This window comes from Hippopotamus amphibius, chromosome 16, assembly GCF_030028045.1.
Source record: "Hippopotamus amphibius kiboko isolate mHipAmp2 chromosome 16, mHipAmp2.hap2, whole genome shotgun sequence".
Classification (NCBI taxonomy): domain Eukaryota; kingdom Metazoa; phylum Chordata; class Mammalia; order Artiodactyla; family Hippopotamidae; genus Hippopotamus; species Hippopotamus amphibius.
This window is the reverse complement of record NC_080201.1, coordinates 1,594,009-1,611,801: the sequence shown is the minus strand read 5'-3', so window position 1 is coordinate 1,611,801 and position 17,793 is coordinate 1,594,009. Positions and strand designations below refer to the sequence as shown.

General features: G+C 53.7%; 1 protein-coding gene across 5 annotated transcripts in view; it reads left to right on the top strand.

Moving 5' to 3' along the window:
- Nucleotides 1-17,793, top strand: part of BANP (BTG3 associated nuclear protein) — a 91,412-nt gene that overhangs the window by 28,854 nt on the left and 44,765 nt on the right. For 4 of the 5 annotated variants that reach the window (XM_057711795.1, XM_057711794.1, XM_057711793.1 and 1 more), the window contains exons 4-5: nt 1,610-1,809; nt 16,749-16,865. In XM_057711795.1, the coding sequence (XP_057567778.1) occupies nt 1,610-1,809; nt 16,749-16,865 (317 nt within the window). The remainder of the gene's footprint in view (nt 1-1,609; nt 1,810-16,748; nt 16,866-17,793) is intronic. The other variant, XM_057711798.1, reaches the window with a different exon arrangement.

Sequence of the window (17,793 nt, the reverse complement as noted above, 5' to 3'; positions counted from 1 at the left end):
TGTGAAGTTGTGTTGTTAGTGTATACCAGTGACGTTCATCGGCTCCAGGCAGAGCCATCTCTAGGTCAGAATTGAGATGATGAGGTTTTATTGTGCTTAGAGACGTTAGGAGCCGCATGGTTGATGTCTTCAAATCATAGAAAGTAGTGGGGTCATGGGTAATTGTATCTCGAGACTTCAGCCGCTGGTTTGTGGTTGTCATGACGACTTCTGTCAGGGTGAGCCTCGGACGCGCCTCCGTGCGGCTCACGGGGGACGGGGCGTCAGGGCTGTGTCTCCACGCGACCCCGCCGCCACCTCCCGCGCCTCCACGGCCCATCCTCCCGAGGGGAGTCAGTGAGGGCGTGGGGCTCAGCCCTTTGCCTCGTGTGTCCACTCTCCCGTGACGGGACTTGCCAGGGGAGTGACTGACTGAGACCCAGCGAGCTGTTGGGACCGTGTGTGGGTTTCATTGACCGCATTGCTGCCCTTACTGCCATACAGACGGGGCAGTTAGACAAGCGCGTTTACATTCTTCGGAAGATCAGCTCAGTCTGTTAAGATGCCCTGAGAGCATCCACTGTCTTCGCCTCCCGGGCCTCGGGCCTCAATTCCAGCCGCGCGTGCGAGGGACGACGTGACTCTAGCTGTGGCGTGGCCTCCCGCACGGAAGGGGAGCGGGCGCTGCTGTGGGTCTGCCGTGCTTGGACGGCAGACGGGCCGGCTCCTGCCGCTGTGCGCTGGGGTCCTGGCCTGCCCTGAATGGCCCCCTACGCCCGTCTGCTCCCTTCCTGCTGATGTGATTCTCACTCTGGGCATTTTCCCCCTTTAAGTCAAGGGCGAAAAGGAGAGAGAGGAGGTGAAGTGCAAACTCTTCCCTGTTTTCGGTTGCTGCCTCCCACGCGGGCCGCACTGCCGAACGGGGCGCTTGGCTGCCCCACGGCGTGTTCGTGGCTGGCACCCGTGTCCCAGTGCGCCTGGGGGTGGGGGTGGGCAGCCTGCTTCCGTCTGCGTCCCTGTCGACTCACAGCAGGAGTGGCCGCTGTGGGAGGGGTGAGCTTCCTGTCCGGTGTGTGTTTGATCTGCTCCTTGGCGTTGGAGCCACGCCTGTCCCTGTGGTCGGGGGGCCTTGGGTGGCCGTGGAAGGCGAGGCTGCTCTTTCTGTGGCCACTAGGTGGCAGGCGTGCAGCTCCCACGCACGGGAGCCTCGTGGCCACATTTCACCCTGGGGGCGGCGGGTGTAACCCGCGGGGCGGGTTTCCAGGCCCTTTTGATGTTGGGCGTAATTTGTTTTCGTGGAAGAATTGGACTAGTTTTATGTGTAAGTTTACTGACTAATAGATTCCCATCATAAAGTCCACTTACATCTTTTGTTATGGACTTAAGCAGAACTAAGAATCGCAGCCACACAGAGAAGTAAGGGCCGGATGAAGTGGTCGCATTGTGAATACACAAGGCCGCGCACGTGCACTGAAATGCTTCTGCTTATCGGTAAAGAGCTGCAGTGTGGGGGTCGCTCTGTGGGAACAGAGGCAGCTGAGTTTGGGAAAGAGCTGCTTGGTGTTCCTTGGGACTGTCCCCGTGGAGCTCAAGAGGCCCCTCCTGAAGCTTTCCTTTTTTTCACTTGCAGTCGTTCCTGTGTTCCATTAACCAGACAATCTGCTTGCGATTGGATAGCATTGAAGCCAAGCTGCAGGCGCTGGAGGCCACGTGTAAGTCCCTGGAAGAGAAACTGGATCTGGTCACCAACAAGCAGCACAGCCCCATCCAGGTGCCCATGGTGGCGGGCTCACCTCTGGGTGCCACCCAGACCTGCAACAAAGTGCGCTGGTAAGAACCTCCCCCCGGGTCTGCGCCACGCGGCGCTTCCGGGGCGGGGTCCTAGTCGGACCGGGACACAGCCCGGGCCCTCTGCCAGGCGGCTGGGGTCGTCCTCACAGCTTCTTTCTGACATAAACCAGGCTGCCGCGTCTCTTCTTTGGAGCTGGCCTGCCAGAGCTTTGAAGCTGTGCATTCATTTCTTCTCTTTTTTCCTGCTCCATCTGGCTAGTCTTGAGAGGTTTTTTCTTCACAGGTAGCTTTTTATACATTTCACTCGAGTATATCAGACTTTCCATTCCTGTGTGTGGTTTTTATTGTGCCTATTTTTTTCCCTATTTAGCGCCAAACTGTAGTGACGTGTGTAGTAGTCCAGGCACCGTTTGAATCGCAGCCTCTGGAGAGCGTGGGCCGGTGGGAAGGGTGTCTGTCTGGACCTGTTTGCCCGTCCGTGGTTTGGGGCATCGCCGGGGGCTCCGCCGAGATGAGCCGAAGCTGAGGCCGTGGGCGGCTGCTCCTGTCAGTCCTGGGGGCGTCTTCATCCTTCTCCACGACTGGCTCCGAAGAAGCCTCACAGTGGTGGTGGAGGCACCTGTCTTCCCGCTTGACGAGAGCCTGGGGCTTTCACCGAGGGTCTTGTCGTGGGCCTCTGGGCTGAGTGCTGCCCCCCAGCCGAGTGTCTGTGGAGGCGGGCGGCGGGGCTCGGAGGGGGAGCCGCGGCCGGGCTGCTGCCGTGTCTGCGGGTCTTCGCGTGTGTGCCCGGGGGCGTGCGGGACTGAGGAAGGCGCGCGTGTGTGTGCCTGGTGTGAAGGTGGCCGCCTGTGCTTGTGTGCCAGGCACGGCCATGGGTGACGCCCGCAGGGTGGCCCCTGGGACTGTCACACGTGTGCAGGTGCTGCAGACGCTGCGTAGCCCCGACAGCTGCCCTCCAGCCAGGTGGGGACCCCGGGGTCTCTGTCTTCAGAGGAGAGGCTCGTGGGTCCGTGGTGGTTCACCCTGTGTTTATACCGTGTCCGGACGGGTCAGCCGTGTCTTTTGTCTCACTGAACATTGTGGAGCGTGTCCGCTCTGCAGGCAGTGAGGCTCAAACCTACCAGGACCAGTGCTTTTTTTAAAGAAAAATGTTTTTGTAATGCCTTCTTATCCTAAAATGCAATGTTTAGAAAATATAATTTATAATTAAAAAGTAATGTAATGCCTTAACTGTAATGTAAGGAGAATTAAAAGGATGGTAGTGTATGATAAAATAACATGGATTTTGATGTGTACAAGGCTGGGAGAATTACATAAGGAGACAGTGAATAGGCCCGAACCTCCCACGTCAGAGCTGGCGGCTGGGAGGGCTGTTGTCCTGGGGCTCAGATGCCAGCTGGTGATGGGAAACTACAAAAGGAGCAGTTCTTGGTGGAGTCTCAAATAAAGCAACGTGTGATGTTTTCTAGAGTTGAACAGCAGTAAAATTCCTGGAAAATTCACATTATAGTAAAGCTATCCAGAAATATTTTGTGGATGAGAGAATGCAGTAAGATTCTGGGCTCAGAGAGGTGGAAGCATGTTTTTCACGCACATGAATGTCTGGGACGTTTGAGATTTGTGTGGGAAGAGTCGTTGGGGCGGGGGTGGGGGTCGCGTCTCATGCCTTGAAGGCAGTCAGCCTCCTGGGCTCTGCCGCTAGACCCGTGGGGTCTCTCTGGTGTAACCACGTGTGTCCCCTCCCTCGGGGACTGTTGCTTGGAGAGAGGAGACAGGCGTGCGTGGCAGGCTTCCTGCCCTGAGTGAGGATGGCCCTCCTGGTGGTTGGTCACTCTGTCACCTGTGTCGGGAAGAGGTTGTCTGCAGGAGCCACGGACGTGTTGCTCAGATTCCACCGCTGGTGGTGGTGGGTGCCAGTTCCGTCAGGTCTGGCGGATGAGGACGAGGGCTGCGGGGGCCGCCCCGGCCGCGCTTGGACCCTGAGGCCGCTCGCTTGGGGCTTCCCTGGGTGTCGGGTCCCAGGAGGAGGACAGGCCTCCGTGCGCAGGTTGCCCTGGTTTGACACTGCGGGGTAACGGGGCGAGTCACAGAGTCGTGCTGAGCTGTGCCCAGCCTCCAGGCTGCCCGCCTTTAGGAGGAGGATGGGGAGGAGGGGCGGGGCTGCCACAGCCACGCCCGGCCTGCTGCTGGGAGCGGCCTGACGCGTGCGCCACGTCTGTCTGGCGGCAGGACCGCTGGCTTGGGGGAAGGCATTTCCAGGCTGCAGGCAGCCCCCTTCTCCCTGCAGCGTTCCAGTGGCCGCGGGGCTCGAAGGGGACGCGTTAGTGGCTTTCCTGGTCAGAACCCCCGGGTGCTTCCCTCTGTTGGGGAGAAGCTGGGGTTGTGGAGAGACCCGCTGCGCGTTCCTCCGTGTGCATTAGCAAGTGGTGAGATAAGAGTAAAGTGTCCTGATTCAGGCTCAGAGGTGTGGTCGAGTTACTCCAGCTCAGGTTTTCTGCTTTTAAAGAATTGTGGTATGAAATCAACCCATCATAAAATACATTTCTTGTATTGTACATTGGCAGCAGGTTTATTAATATCGTTAATAAAACCATTACTTATACGAGTTAACATTAGATTAATAGAAGGAGAGGCCATTCCTCCATTTTCTCATAGGTATAGTCTCAAATAGGTGTGTATGAATGATTTTTAAAGAAGATAATAAATCTGGCATTTTCCTCCATGTAAGATCTCAAAATGAGAATAAAAATTGCCAGTAATCAAAAGCTGTTAACAAGAAAATTTGGGGAGAAGTAAAGGACAAGAATTTAGTCCTAGTACATCAGTGAGAAGTTCCAGTTAGAAAATGACGAGCTGGTAAATACGTAAGCTAATGAGGGCCATGTGTTGTGAGAGTGGGTCGCGGAACACGGAGGAGGTTCCCGTTCTGAGTAATAAAGCACTTCTGCAAGTGCTGTGGGCCTCCGATATTTGAAATGAAAGTCAGAAGCGTGTAAATCCTAGGTTATTTCATATCCAGATCACGTGTTTTAAAAACAAACTTCGGGTTCCTTAGGCCACTGGGCGTGGGTTGTACGAGTTGTTGGGAAGTCGTCACCTCCCAGGACAAATGAGGACAACCCCAGAGGGCTTGTCAGTTGTAACGAGGACTCTGGATGGTGGGTGAGGAGTGGTCCACTGCAATGTCACTGGCCCTCCCATGTGGGGGGGCCGCAGCTGACCCCGAGCAGCCCCGCAGCCGCGGGACGCACAGAAGCCCACACGCCTGTGGGTTGCTCCTAATCAAACGTGGCCTGGGCTAGACCTTGCTGTCAGCTCTGAGGGTGAGTTGCTTATTCTCTTGAGTCCCTGGCGCACAGACGGCAGTGGACTGCTGCCAGGTGCAGTTGGCATTTTGGATCCAGATTTTTCAGCTGCTACACCTGAATGAGATTGTTTATATAAATTCAAGAAGAGAGAAGAGAAGAAAAGAAAGAAAATCTTTTCTCTGATGCTAAAGCGTGATCATTGTAATAAACATGTTTGTGAGGTTACTTGGGTGGGGTTTCATCCAAGAGTGGTGTCCTACTTGGGAAGAAGAAAAATGGACTCGAATTCTTTTAGGTGGATTCAAGTGTGCTGTAAATTGGGATTTTGCCGTAAGTTGGCATTTTGCCTCATTGTGATTCTAGGTGTAGTGATGTGAGGCTTTAACGCTAAAGCCATGTCCTGTTGGCATTGGAAGTGGCAGACACTGAAGCCTTCTGTGCTGAGGTGCGCAGCTCGGTACAGGGCGGCTCATTCTTTATCGCCCATGAGCACGTCAGGAACGGCCTCCATTGAGTTGTGTGGCCGGAAGGGATGAAGTGTGTGGACAAGGGTGTTTACATGGGTTAATGTGAAACTCCCTTTTCTGCACTTCTTTGAGGCCAGACGCAGCCACTTGAAGGACGTGGAGTAGGTAGGACCAAGCTGCGACCCGGGGCGCTGTCCCTGGTGGTGAGCGGGGTCCTGTGGAGCCAGCCTTATGCAGAGTGGCTCAGAGCCAGCTGATTCAGGTTAGTTTGTTTTCTTGAACCGAACCTACTGATTAACTAGAAAAATGCTTGTGTTTCTTTTAAAAGCAATTGATTTTTATTCTTTTCTTTATTTTTTAATGTACAAATGGTTTATTTTTATTGAGATGTAATTGACATATGACAGTTTTTTATTTTTAAGAGCTTAAATATTTCTTTTAAAGCTTTAGTGTAATTTTTAAACAATTGTAATGAATCAGAGGCTTCTTTATAATACTCAAAACTAAAAATAAAAGTGATATATTTTTTTTTCTCTTTTGGCTGCACTGCAGAGCTTGCAGGATCTTAGTTCCCTGACCAGGGATTGAACCTGGGCCCTTGACAATGAGAGCATGGGGTCCTAACCACTGGAGCACCAGGGAATTCCCAATAGTGATTTCTTTTAAAGTTTTTCTTTCAGAGAGGTGTGTCATGTAAGATGTATGAAGGGGGAATTTTTTCTTTTTTCTTTTCCCCTAAGCTGACTATTCACCCATAGAGAATTGAACTATTTGATGAGAAAATTATTTAAATTTCCTCTAATATGCTGATTGAGGATTTTATTTCCCGGAGGGTCTTTTAAAGAAAAATGTTGATGGGTGTTTGTGGAAAGGCTTTTCTGGGTCTTCGAGCCCACGTGGCTCCTGAGTAGAGAGAGGCCTCCTCCTGGGCCTCTCAGGTCTGGCAGTGCAGCCCAGAGCCTCTGGGTAGTCATCGTTTAGAGGGCTTCCGGTCAAAAGTAGAGCACGTCATAGGCTTTGGACAGTGACAAACCGAAGGTAGGGTTGTTTGAATTATGAAGAAATGGTTTGGTCTTAGCCATGACAGACTTGTTTCTTTCCTTCCTTATCGAGTTTTGAATTTTGATGTCTCCACTTAATTTTGTGTACACAAGGCTTCTCTTCCTGACTGGTCTGTGTTACCTCTCACAGCTGCACGCTTCTAGTGACCTAACCATGATACCCTGTGCACATCAGGGCTACTCACCAGAGAAAACAGACAGTATTTTTTATTTTTCTAAAATTAATTAATTTATTTATTGGCTGCATTGGGTTTTTGTTGCCAGGTGCAGGCTTTCTCTAATTGTGGTGAGCGGGGGCTACTCTTGGTTGTGGTGCGCGGGCTTCTCATTGTGGTGGCTTCTCTTGTTGTGGAGCATGGGCTCTAGGCACACAGGTCTTCAGTAGTTGCAGCACGTGGGCTCAATAGTTGTGGCTGTCTGGGCTCTAGAGCTCAGGCTCAGTAGCTGTGGCACACGGGCTTAGTTGCTCCATGGAATGTAGGATCTTCCCGGACCAGGGATAGAACCCGTGTCCCCTGCATTGGCAGGTGGATTGTTAACCACTGTGCCACCAGAGAAGCCCCATACAGTTTATATACATACAATTTAGGGGCTTGTTAACCTCATGACTTCAGATTCGAGATACAGTCTAATAATCAAAGCAGATATAATAAAACGTTTTAACAGATTGTGTACATGCTCATAATTTGGAGTAGTTCTCTAGTTTTAGGATAACTCATACCTCATAATTGGGTTTGTGCTGAACCTAAGATCAATTTGGAGAGAATTGCTGTCCTAACACCATTGAGTCTTCTGATCCATGAACATGGTACACCTCTCCTTGTTCGTAGGTCTTTAATCCCTCTCAGCAGTGTCTTATAGTTTTCACTGTAAAACTGTTACACACATTTTGTTAAATTTATCTCTAAGTACTTCATACGTTTAGATGCTCTAATACATGGTATTGTGTTTTAAATTTTAACTTCTGGGTGTTCATTGGTAGTATATAGAAATACAGTGGGTTTTTCTCTGTTGACCTTTATCCTGCATTATTTCTAAATTCACTTGTTTTAGAAGTTTTTCAGTAGGGTTTTAAAAAAGAGTTTTACTTCGTATTGAATTTCTGTACCTTTTCTTACTTTGCTGCACTGGCTAGGATCTCCATGTCAAAGTACACTTTAAAAAAATATATTTTTACGTTATTTCTGATCTCTCCTTTCATTAGGAGCCAGTGCTGGGGATGGAGTCAGGGGTGCCAGGGTCTGGCTGCCTAGGGGTCACCCAGTCCCAGGCCTGCCTTTCCGTGAGCAGGCATCTCTGCAGCTCCTTGGGAAGGAGGAGGAGGGATGCACAGCTCTCCTCCTGGTTCGCGGCTGTGGCTTTGCACTTGCAGAGTCCTGTCCTGGGTGCTGTGGCTTCTGTGGGGTGGGGGTGGGGGGGGGTTGGAACCCGTGCCTTCTGGGCCCCGTTGGTCCCAGGCAGCTGGACTTGGCGTTCGTGGCAGCAGGTTGCCCGTTTCTCTGGTGCAGGTGGTCGTTTTGGGGGAGGTGGTTTTGCATCCCATTTCATATTGGGAACACATTTTTGATGCTCATTTATTCTTATCCCTGAGAGTATTTTTTTGGATCCTGGGTTTTATGACTTTTTAATCGTTAACCTGCAAGCAAGATAAATAAACCCTTTTAAGACAAGTGTTAGTGACTGTTTGGATGCGTGGGTGTTGGCTGGGTTACGTGAACTGCTGCAGCCCGGGACCCCCGAGGCCTGTGGATACACAGCCGGAGGCAGCCTTCTGCTCTTGGCACCGTGGCATTTTCAGTCCTCCCACTGCTCTCCCTGTGGGGCTCTGAGGCCCCATGCTCCCTGTCCTACTCACTAAGGCCTCTGGGATGCATGAGCACCTGTCCCGGGGACCACTTTTGTGCGGAAGGGCCCCTGGAAATGGAGCCTGGCTGCATGGCTGCTCCCACAACAGGACCACCTATGAAGGGGGGGGTGGTCACAGTGGACCCCAGCTCACCTGCCTCTCAGGTGTGAGGACCTTGGGGCGTCTGCTTTTACTGTTTAACTGAGGGTTGCTCCCATCTTTTTTTTTTTTTTTTTTTTTTTTTGCTCTCATGGAAACTCTAGGACTGGTGAAAAAAAAATTCCTTTTTTGTGAGTACAATACACTGAACACAATTTCTTATTTTATTTTTATTTATTTATTTATTTTTTCTTTTTTAATTTTCTTATTTTATTATGATGCAGATTCTTGTGTGTGAGGCAGGAGTATAACTGTGAAAGCAAAGGACATATGCCTTAGCCTCCTGCTGGCATATTCTTTTTTTTTTTTATACATTTATTGATTGATTGGCTGTGTTCGGTCTTCGTTGCTGCACATGGGCTTTCTCTAGTTGCGGCGAGCAGGGGCTACTCTTCGTTGTGGTGCGCAGGCTCCTCATTGTGGTGGCCTCTCTCGTTGTGGAGCATGGGTTTTAGGTGCGTGGACTTCAGTAGTTGCGGCACAGGGGCTCAATAGTTGTGGCTCACGGGCTCTAGAGCACAGGCTCAATAGTTGTGGCATACGGGCTTAGTTGCTCCGCAGCATGTGGAATCCTCCTGGAGCAGGGATCGAACCCATGTCCCCTGCATTGGCAGGCGGATTCTTAACCACTGTGCTATGTAGGAAGTCCTGGCATATTCTTTTAAGTAGAAAAGAGAGTTACCTGAGATTCTCTTGAGCGTGCTTTTGTCAATAGAGGGTTTCACTTAGAAAATTAATAGGATACAGATTTCTCAGACTAAACTGCATGAGTGGTTGATCTGAGTTGCAAAAGGATCAGTGTCAGCAGAAAATGGTGTAGTGAGGCTCAAGGATAGGAGAGAGGGCAGCAGGCACTTTTTCACACATTTCTCAGTATTCTGCTGGAACTCCTCCCCCACCACAGAAAACAAAATCGGGCAGCGCTGTGTGGGCAGAGATGATGCCTGAGGTGTCGCCTCGCTCAGGTGGGCGCGGAAGTCGTCACTAAGCCGTCTGTAATAGGAACAGGGAAGAGTCTCATGTGAGCCACGCTGAGGACTGTGGCCCGGCAGACAGCCTCGCGGCAGACTCTGAGCAGCTGCTCCGGAGAAGCAGGGTTTCAGCCCAGTCTTACATCTTGTCAGAACAGAGGACACCAGACAGGTCAGGGACACACTCCCTCAAGGTGTCCCCAGAGCAGACCAGCACGGACACAGTGAGTTGGCGGGGCCGTGGCACCGGGGAGGGAGGCTTATCTGGGAAGGAGAACCAGCACTGGCGTCCCAGGGAGGGAGGCATTTCATCTTTATTTTAACGTGTACGTTCTCTGCTTCTGGTCAGTGTGTGCTTTTCTTTAATAGTTAAAGCAGATGGGCAGGGTGCGTCTGATAGGCCCCAGAGAGGCTGTTTTATTCGCACAGAAATCACCCTGACGCAGGTACGAGGCAGGACGCCTCCCACACCTCAGTGTGGGTGTTGCTGTCATCCCAGGCGGCGGGTGGGCAGGTGCTCGCAGACCGCGGTGCTGTGTGCGGTTTCGGGCTTAGGTCGCACCAGAGGCAGGGTTTGCCGGGCTGTGGGCGGGGTGGGGAGGTTGATGCGGGCACCGTGGCCCAGCCCCCTGCGTGCACAGGCTCCCCGGTGAGCGTTCGGGGCGTGTCTGGTGAGGAGTCTTCAGAGGGCTTGGCCTCTTAAGTCGCTTAGGATGGTCTTTGGGAGGTTACAGGTTTCTCCTAAGATGGCAGTGCCCTCAGCCTGTGCGGAGTGGAGGCGGAGGTGGAGGCCCAGTTGTGGATGCTCAGGGACAGTCTCCCATCCTGGGACTCGGGACTTCTCAGCCTGGCCCCAGCCCCAAGCATCCGGTGTCCTCAGCGTGTCGCTGTGGGTGGGGCTGGTCTCTTGCGGACGAGCGTTTGCACAGAGAACACGCGGGCAGCACTTGTGGATGTCCTTGCTCCCTGGAAACCACAAATAAGGGGTGACCGTGCTGCTTGGACAGACTGACCTTCCCAGGGGACCCCTAAGGAGGGCTGGCAGAGTTTAACCCCGTTTCCCCCACCTCCCGCCACGTTCATGGCTGCTTGTTTACTGACGGCGGCCACGGTGTCCATTTAAACCATGGTCACTTGGTGGGACTGAGGAGCAAGGGCAGAAGAGCTGGTGTTTCAGGACAGCAGCTCAGGGCCTTCTGAGCGGCTCACAACGCAGTTTCTGGAAACTGAGGAGAAGTTGAAGGCCAGTTTGTAAGTGTACTTGGAAAATGCTTCCCAGGACGGCTCTGAAAGCTGAAGATATTTGGTTTTAAATCCATCAAAATAAAACGATTGACATCCCCAACACTGAAAGCAGTAGAAACAGGATTTTTCTTGTTCTCTGACAGCAAGTGGCAAAGAGCACGAGAGGTTCTTGGTTTCGAATCCAGGCTCCATCACCTGTAACGATGAGACCTTGGGCAGATGCCAGCCTCTCTAGGCATCACTTTCTCCATCAGTAAGAGAATAAGAATCGTAAGCGAAGGCTGCCGTGAGTGGGATAACGCGTGTGAGTGCTTGGTGTTCCCTGGTCCTCAGCGACGCCGGGAGCTTGAGAAGCACTAATGTTAGTGCTGTTCACTGGCCAGGTGTCCCCCATCAGCCAGCCACGTGGGCCTGCTGGGCGCACCCGGTCAGCCCGCGGACGCAGGGCACCCTGAGTGCGGACGGCGCCCTGGGCTGTGCTCTGGGCCTCGTGTCTGTGGGCTCCTGCTCTGTTCTTTCTTTTCAGTGTGTGGACCAGCCGCGTGAGCCTGAGGGTGACAGTCAGATCTGGGGCTGCTCCGTGAACACGTGGGCTTTCTGGTGTCCTGGGCTTTCATCCGGGCGGCTGGGATGCTTCACTGAACAGAGCAGATGGAATGTCGCATCACACAGTGGGCTGGGCCCAGCGGGCTAGGGGGAGGCCAGGGCTGTTGGGAGCAGCGGGCAGGGATGTTGTGCTTGGTGGTGGTGGTGGTGTTTTTAATATATCCTTATAGCTTATTTTATTTGATTAGTATTTTTAAATTTTTGGCTGCATTGGGTCTTTGTTGTTGTGCGCGGGCTTTCTCTAGCTGTGGCGAGCAGGAGTAACTGTTGTATTGCACGGGCTTCTCATTGCGGTGGCTTCTACTGTTGTGGAGCACGGGCTCTAGGCTCGTGGGCTTCAGTAGTTGTAGCACTCGGGCTCGGTAGCTGTGGCGCACGGGCTTAGTTGTTCCGTGGCATGTGGGATCTTCCTGGACCAGGGATTGAACCCGCTTCCCCTCACTGGCAGGTGGATTCTCAACTGCTGCGCCACTGGGGAAGTCCTTGGTGTTGTTTTACACCAGGGGCATCTGTCAGAATCAGCTGGGGGAATTGTTAAAAAAAAAAAAAAAGAAAAGCCTAGGCTCTCTGGGCCGGGCCCTCGCTTCCCCAGGAGATTCTGATGTTCAGGGAGTCACGGGGTGCAGGTCTGGCTTCACTGACTTTGGTGAAGAACGTTGGCTCTGCCTCTTGACTTTGGGCTCAAACCTGACTTTGCCGCTGAGTAGCCACGTGACCTTGGACGGGTCGTCTGCTGTCTGTGTGGGGAAGGTACCTCAGTGCCCGTTCCCACTTTGAGGCTTCCTTTTACGCGGGGCCCTGGGGCAGTCCTGCCCAAGGGGGCGGCCGCCACGTAACTGGCCTGCGGAGGCGGTGGGGGTCCTGTGCTCACATCACTGTCTGCCAGCGTGGACGGCCCTCGGCATGTGGCCACAGGTCACAAGCTGGAGGGTGTGCTTTACTTCTGAACCATAGCACACTCAGGCAAGAGTGTTCAACTTGTGTAACTAGCACCTTCTTAGAATCAGGCAAGAGTGTTCAGCTTGCAAAGTAGCCTAATCTTGGAATTAAAATAGTCAGGATGGTCTGTGGGTCTAGGCATTTCTCTTTCTCCTTTTGGTTGTTTTTATTTAACAGGAACTTTAAAATTTACAACTCTAGGTAAATGTATAGATAATGGTTTAAGATTGTGAACGAATGAATTGAGCATGTAAAGTTTTAAACACCAGAATGACCCAGAAACAGACCCACACAGATATGCTGGCTAGGTTTTGGCAAAGGTGCAAAAGCAGTTTGATGCAGGAAGGACAACTTTTTGAACAAATGGTGCTGGAGCAGTTGGCGTCCACAGGCAAAAAAGAGAGGATCCTTGGCGGAAACCTCACCTTGAACAGAAATTCGTTTAAAATGGGTCACGTTTCAACGTAAAATGTAAAACTGTAGAACTTTGGGATGAAAGCACAGGAGAAAATCTTTGGGACCTGGGGTGAGGCAGAGGCTTCTGAGACTTCACACCAGAAGCAGCATCCACAAAAAATGAGATAAATTGGACTTGATCAAGGTTGAAAACTTATACTCCATGAAGGACCTGCTATGAGCTGAAAAGAGAAGCTACCGAGCAGGAGGAACTACTTGCAAACCTCCTGTTTGACAAGGACTAGCAGACCTCTCAAAACTCAACAGTGAGAAGCCAAACAATCCAATTCAAAAGTTGGCAAAAAACCAGCAACAGCTGTTTAGCCTGAGAGGAGATGCGGGTGGTGGATGGTGAGTAAGCATGTGGAGAGCCGCTCGGCCGCCTTGGCCGGCCCGGGACGGGGCAGGCGACAGTGGAACACAGCAGGGGCCCCGCAGGAGCCCGCGGGATGCGGAGACCCCGGGCCTCTCGCTGTGCCGGCGGGCATGGGGCGGGGGCTCTGGAAGCAGCCCGGAGGACCCCACAGAGTTAGCGTGCCCCACCACGTGGCCCCACAAACACAGTCTCGGGCACTTATCCCAGAGAAATGGAGATGCGTGCTCACGCAGGAGCTCCGCACAACATCCGGGGCAGCTCTGTGTGTCATGAGGGCAGCTGTCTGGGTGGGAGGCTGAAGAAGCAGCGTGCCCCTGGGCACACGCTCGGGCCTGGACACTGGGGGGCTGCCTGGGAGGTCCCGGCAGAGGCGTCTCCGAGGTGACACGCCGCGTGCCCCCACCCCTGTGATGTCCTCCGCGCGGCAGCTGGGGAGCAGGTTGGTGGGGGCGGGGGGGGGGGGCGCGTATCTGGGGGACAGCACGAGGGGCACACGTGGAGGCTGGTGCGAGCTCCTCGGGGCCTGGGGTCGGTGACAGCAGGGTCCCAGGGTTGCTTCCTCACCCTTGGTGTCGTGCCGCAGCCCACACGGGATTCCCATGGGGACACTGGAGGCTCCTTTGGATCCATGGTTCTGTCAAAGTGTGCCTGCCGGGGTCAGAGGAGGCACAGCCGGGGGTGACGTGTGTGCGTGCACCCGCGTGTGGGTGAGAGCCCGTGGCTCCGCTAAGGCACTTCCTACGCGGAAGCAGCTTACACAGGTGTGGGGGCCAAGCACGTGTGCAGTCTGTGTGGCAGGTGGACGGGAAGGGGGGGATCGTGAGGAGGTGGGGACCCCGCCGGCAGGAGCTGTTTGGAGCCTCCAAGACCAGGGAAAGCCCAAACTGCCTTTTAAAGGTCCCACGTGATCAGGGCTGGGCCGCCCAGGGTGATCTGCCTCTCTATTAACTTAACCAATTGGGACTTTTTGTCACATCTGCAAAGCGCCTTCCCAGCAGCCCCCGGGGTCGTGTCTGACTGGGTGCTTGGGGCTGTGACTCAGCCTCGGCCAGACACTCAAGCGTTGTGACGGTTGCTCCGTACGGACCCTCAGGGTAGCTGCTGCCGTCTTCTGAACGTGATGTGGATGTTTCGTAAATTTTAAAAACCAAGATATTATTTTGTACAATTGGAGGCTGACATAGTTGCATGAGTGGAAAGGGTATGTTTTCTGGCATATTGATATTTAAAAACAAACTGATTCATTGCTGTCTTAAATGTTTCCATTATAATCTAAATACCATCATCCATTAAAGAAATCCCATGAATAAGCTTTGACAGTCAAATTTTACACTGTCCCATTTGCTTTTTGGACTTTCATTCCCATTTCATTTCTTCGCAAAATCTTATCCTGTCAACCAGACTGCTGACAGAAATACGGACAGAAATTGAAGCTCAAAGATGTATTTCCTGCAACCATAAGGACCAAAGCTCTTCTGGATTGAGATCTCACTACGGTTTTTAGTACACAGTTGAACAAAAGCGTGTAAATTGTTACTAGTTATAACCAGTTCTTAACAAGCGGCGTGGTGGATGTGCCCCTGCGGTGGGCGGGGCTTTGCCTTAGCCAATTCCTGAGGCTCTCCGTGCTTGTGAGTGACCTGTTGCTTTAAGGGGCGCAGAGTCCAACATGGGCTCCCTTTCTGTTTGCAGCTTTTGTAGTTTTGAGTTCTGAGAGACTTTGCGTGTATGGATAGGTACATGGGAGACGCGGGCGGTCCTCCTCTCTCCCGCGTGGGAGCCCGCAGCATGAGATCATATCTTAGATTATACTACTGCCTGTCTGTGAGCGGAACTCTTCGTGGGGCCTTTGTGTGCCTTGTCGGAGGTGAGTGGTAGGGAGTGGCTCCCGCAGAGCCTCTGCTGTCTCACGTCTGGATATACGGGGGGCCTTAGCGCGGTTGGGGGGAGGCTTTGTGAAAGCGAACAACCACATTGGCCAGAGGTGCTCTCCCGGGGGATCGTCTTTAGGCAATAGAACGTTCTGGAAGGAGGGCATCTGGGATTGAGTCGGGGAGGGCTTGGCACGTGGCCGGCGCCCCGAGGCTGCCTTTGCTCCAGCTTGAAGCTGGTTGTTTCAGACCAACATTCCTTCATCGTAAGGACCTTTAGGAAACAGGCATGTTTAGGCTAACAACTTTGCCAGATGTTGCTGTGAATCCATTTTAACCTGTTTATTTCTGGCAGACGCCGCAGACCTTGAATGGGCTCCTCTCGTCGTGATGTCCCATCAGGGTGAGAGGGAACGCCTTTTGTGGGGGCCCTGGGTGACACCAGCCGTCCACCAGCACACTTTGGGCAAATATCAAACGCGCACAAGCCGTTTCCGCCTCCTGTGTTGATATGTGAGAAGCTGAGTTGTCACTTATGAGCCTGCTGTGACCTTGGTACCAAGTCAGAGGCCACCTGGTCACTTGAGACGCCTGACCTGTGGGCAGATCGTCAGGACGTGGTGGGTGACTCCAGGTGTCACTGGCGATGAAGCAGCATAGCTGGGAGGGGGAGGAGGCCTTGCAGTGGAATGCAGGTGACCACGCTTTTACTCTAGGGAAGCACCCCGTGGTCCTGCCTTTCATTTCGGCGTGAAATGGTGTCCTTTGTGCCTCTGATTTTGGGGTGTCTAACAGGGTGTGGCTGGGACAGGAGGCTGGGTTCTCATGGGTGCCTTTGGATTTGTGAGCTCTCCTCCTGTAAAAGCAGGGTTTCCCTGAGTTGGTTTTTGGAGAGTGAGATTCAGGGATGACGTTCTTCTCAGGTACCATTGCTGCGCATCTTGAGTGCCCGTTCTTTCTGCACAAAGCGTGGCCGGAGGCGCTGCGGGCTGGAAGGTTAATGAGCAAAAAATCTGGACGGCAGTGCCCGGAAGTGAGCCGTTGCCTCCCCCGTGTGCAACACACGGCTCCCTCCCGGAAGAGCCCCTGTCAGGGCACCGTTCTTTTGTAGCACCATTTCCTCCAAAGCAAAGTCCCCAGGCCCTTGGCTGTGGGTCCTGCCCTGGCCCAGCAGAACCCAGAGGTCAGTGCTGTGCGGTTCCCCCGCACCTCGCCCCCCACCCCGGGGCGCGGTGTTGTTCGCCCCTCTCTGTGCCCACCACTCATGTCCCGGGATGGAGCGGATCACTATAGTAGTCACGATAGCCTGGATTTCAGGTGGGAATTCACTGGGATGCAGGGAGTAAGTCTCGTGCTGTTTTTCATGCAGACCCGCTACTTCAGAAACCTCACTAACAGCACAGCGATGGCTGTGACTTCCCCGTCTCTTCTCTGTAAAGATGTAAACATTCCTAACCCAACTCTCCTGACCGTACCCACAAGGAGCAGAGTAAACTCTCCATTCGGAAGCCCAGCTGGTGTTTTGCCCCGTGTCGCCTGTGCACGCCGTGTGGCCCTGCGGGGGCCTCCCCCCGGAGCGCGGGGCTGGGCGCTGACTGTTGATGACTCTGTGCTCTGAAATGAACGCTGTCGTGTTAAGGTCTTCTTTTCTCTGTGATTCTTTTGTTCCCTAGCGTCGTCCCCCAGACTACAGTAATTCTCAACAGTGATCGGCAGAACGCCGTTGTAGCCAAGATGGAAGACCCCCTGAGCGGCAGGGCGCCGGACCCCCTGGAAAATATCATTAGCAAGTCAGTAGCACGACACCCCACCTCTCACCGCCACTGCCACCGCCGGGGCCCTGGGGACAGGGCGGCGTCCCGGGGCGCCCATATCGTTGGGCCCGGGCTTCTCTGCGGTCGGGGGAGGACAGCCCAGCCTGTGCCCACTACCACGGGTGCCGGCGGGAGGTGCCCCGTGTGCTCACCACGGTCTGCGGGTCCCGTCCTCTCACCTCACGCCCATCTGTCTGTCTGTCTGTCTGTCTGTCTGTCTGTCTGTCTGTCCAAGCATGTTGGGTTGGCCACACCCCCTCTGGCTGGCCACGTGGCAGATGCGTTTCAGGGTGGTGCCTTTTCCATTCCTTTTTCTTTGGAGACGCTTTGGCCGTAACCTGGGTCAGAGGCGGGGGTGTGTGGAGGGCACCGTCGCCCCTCGCGCGCTGGGGCCCTGCCAGCGTCGGGCCCACCGTGATGCTTCCCCTCGAGTCGCGCAGACCCTCCTGCAGCCGGTCCCGCTTCTTCCTCGCTGTAGCCCAGGCCCCCAGACCCCCAGGAGCCCGGCCGTGGGAGGGGCATGCAGACACTCAGGGCCGAGGCCACGGGCCAGCCGAGGAGCAGAGGGCCCGCCCGCCTTGTGCCTGGTGGGGGTGGCAGTCACGGCCAGGTCCGGAGCGTGAAGCGAGGTCCAGCCCCCAGGATGGAGCCCCCACTCCCTCCCCCACCCCAAGCAGGGACCTCGTGCTGCTCCCCCTCCGCCCCCGTGTGCAGCCGTGTCCTGAAGGACGTTGAAAAGGTCATTCAAAAGGCAGTAGTGTCTCCAGGTCATCTTTTTCCTGTTTTCTCTTGGAGCGCTGTTTGGAGCTGGCTGGTGTTCTGGTTCCTGGCAGTGTCTTACTGCTCCGTATCGAGGTCCCTTGTGGTGGTGAGAGGAGCCCCCAGGAGATTCTCTGGCTTTTTT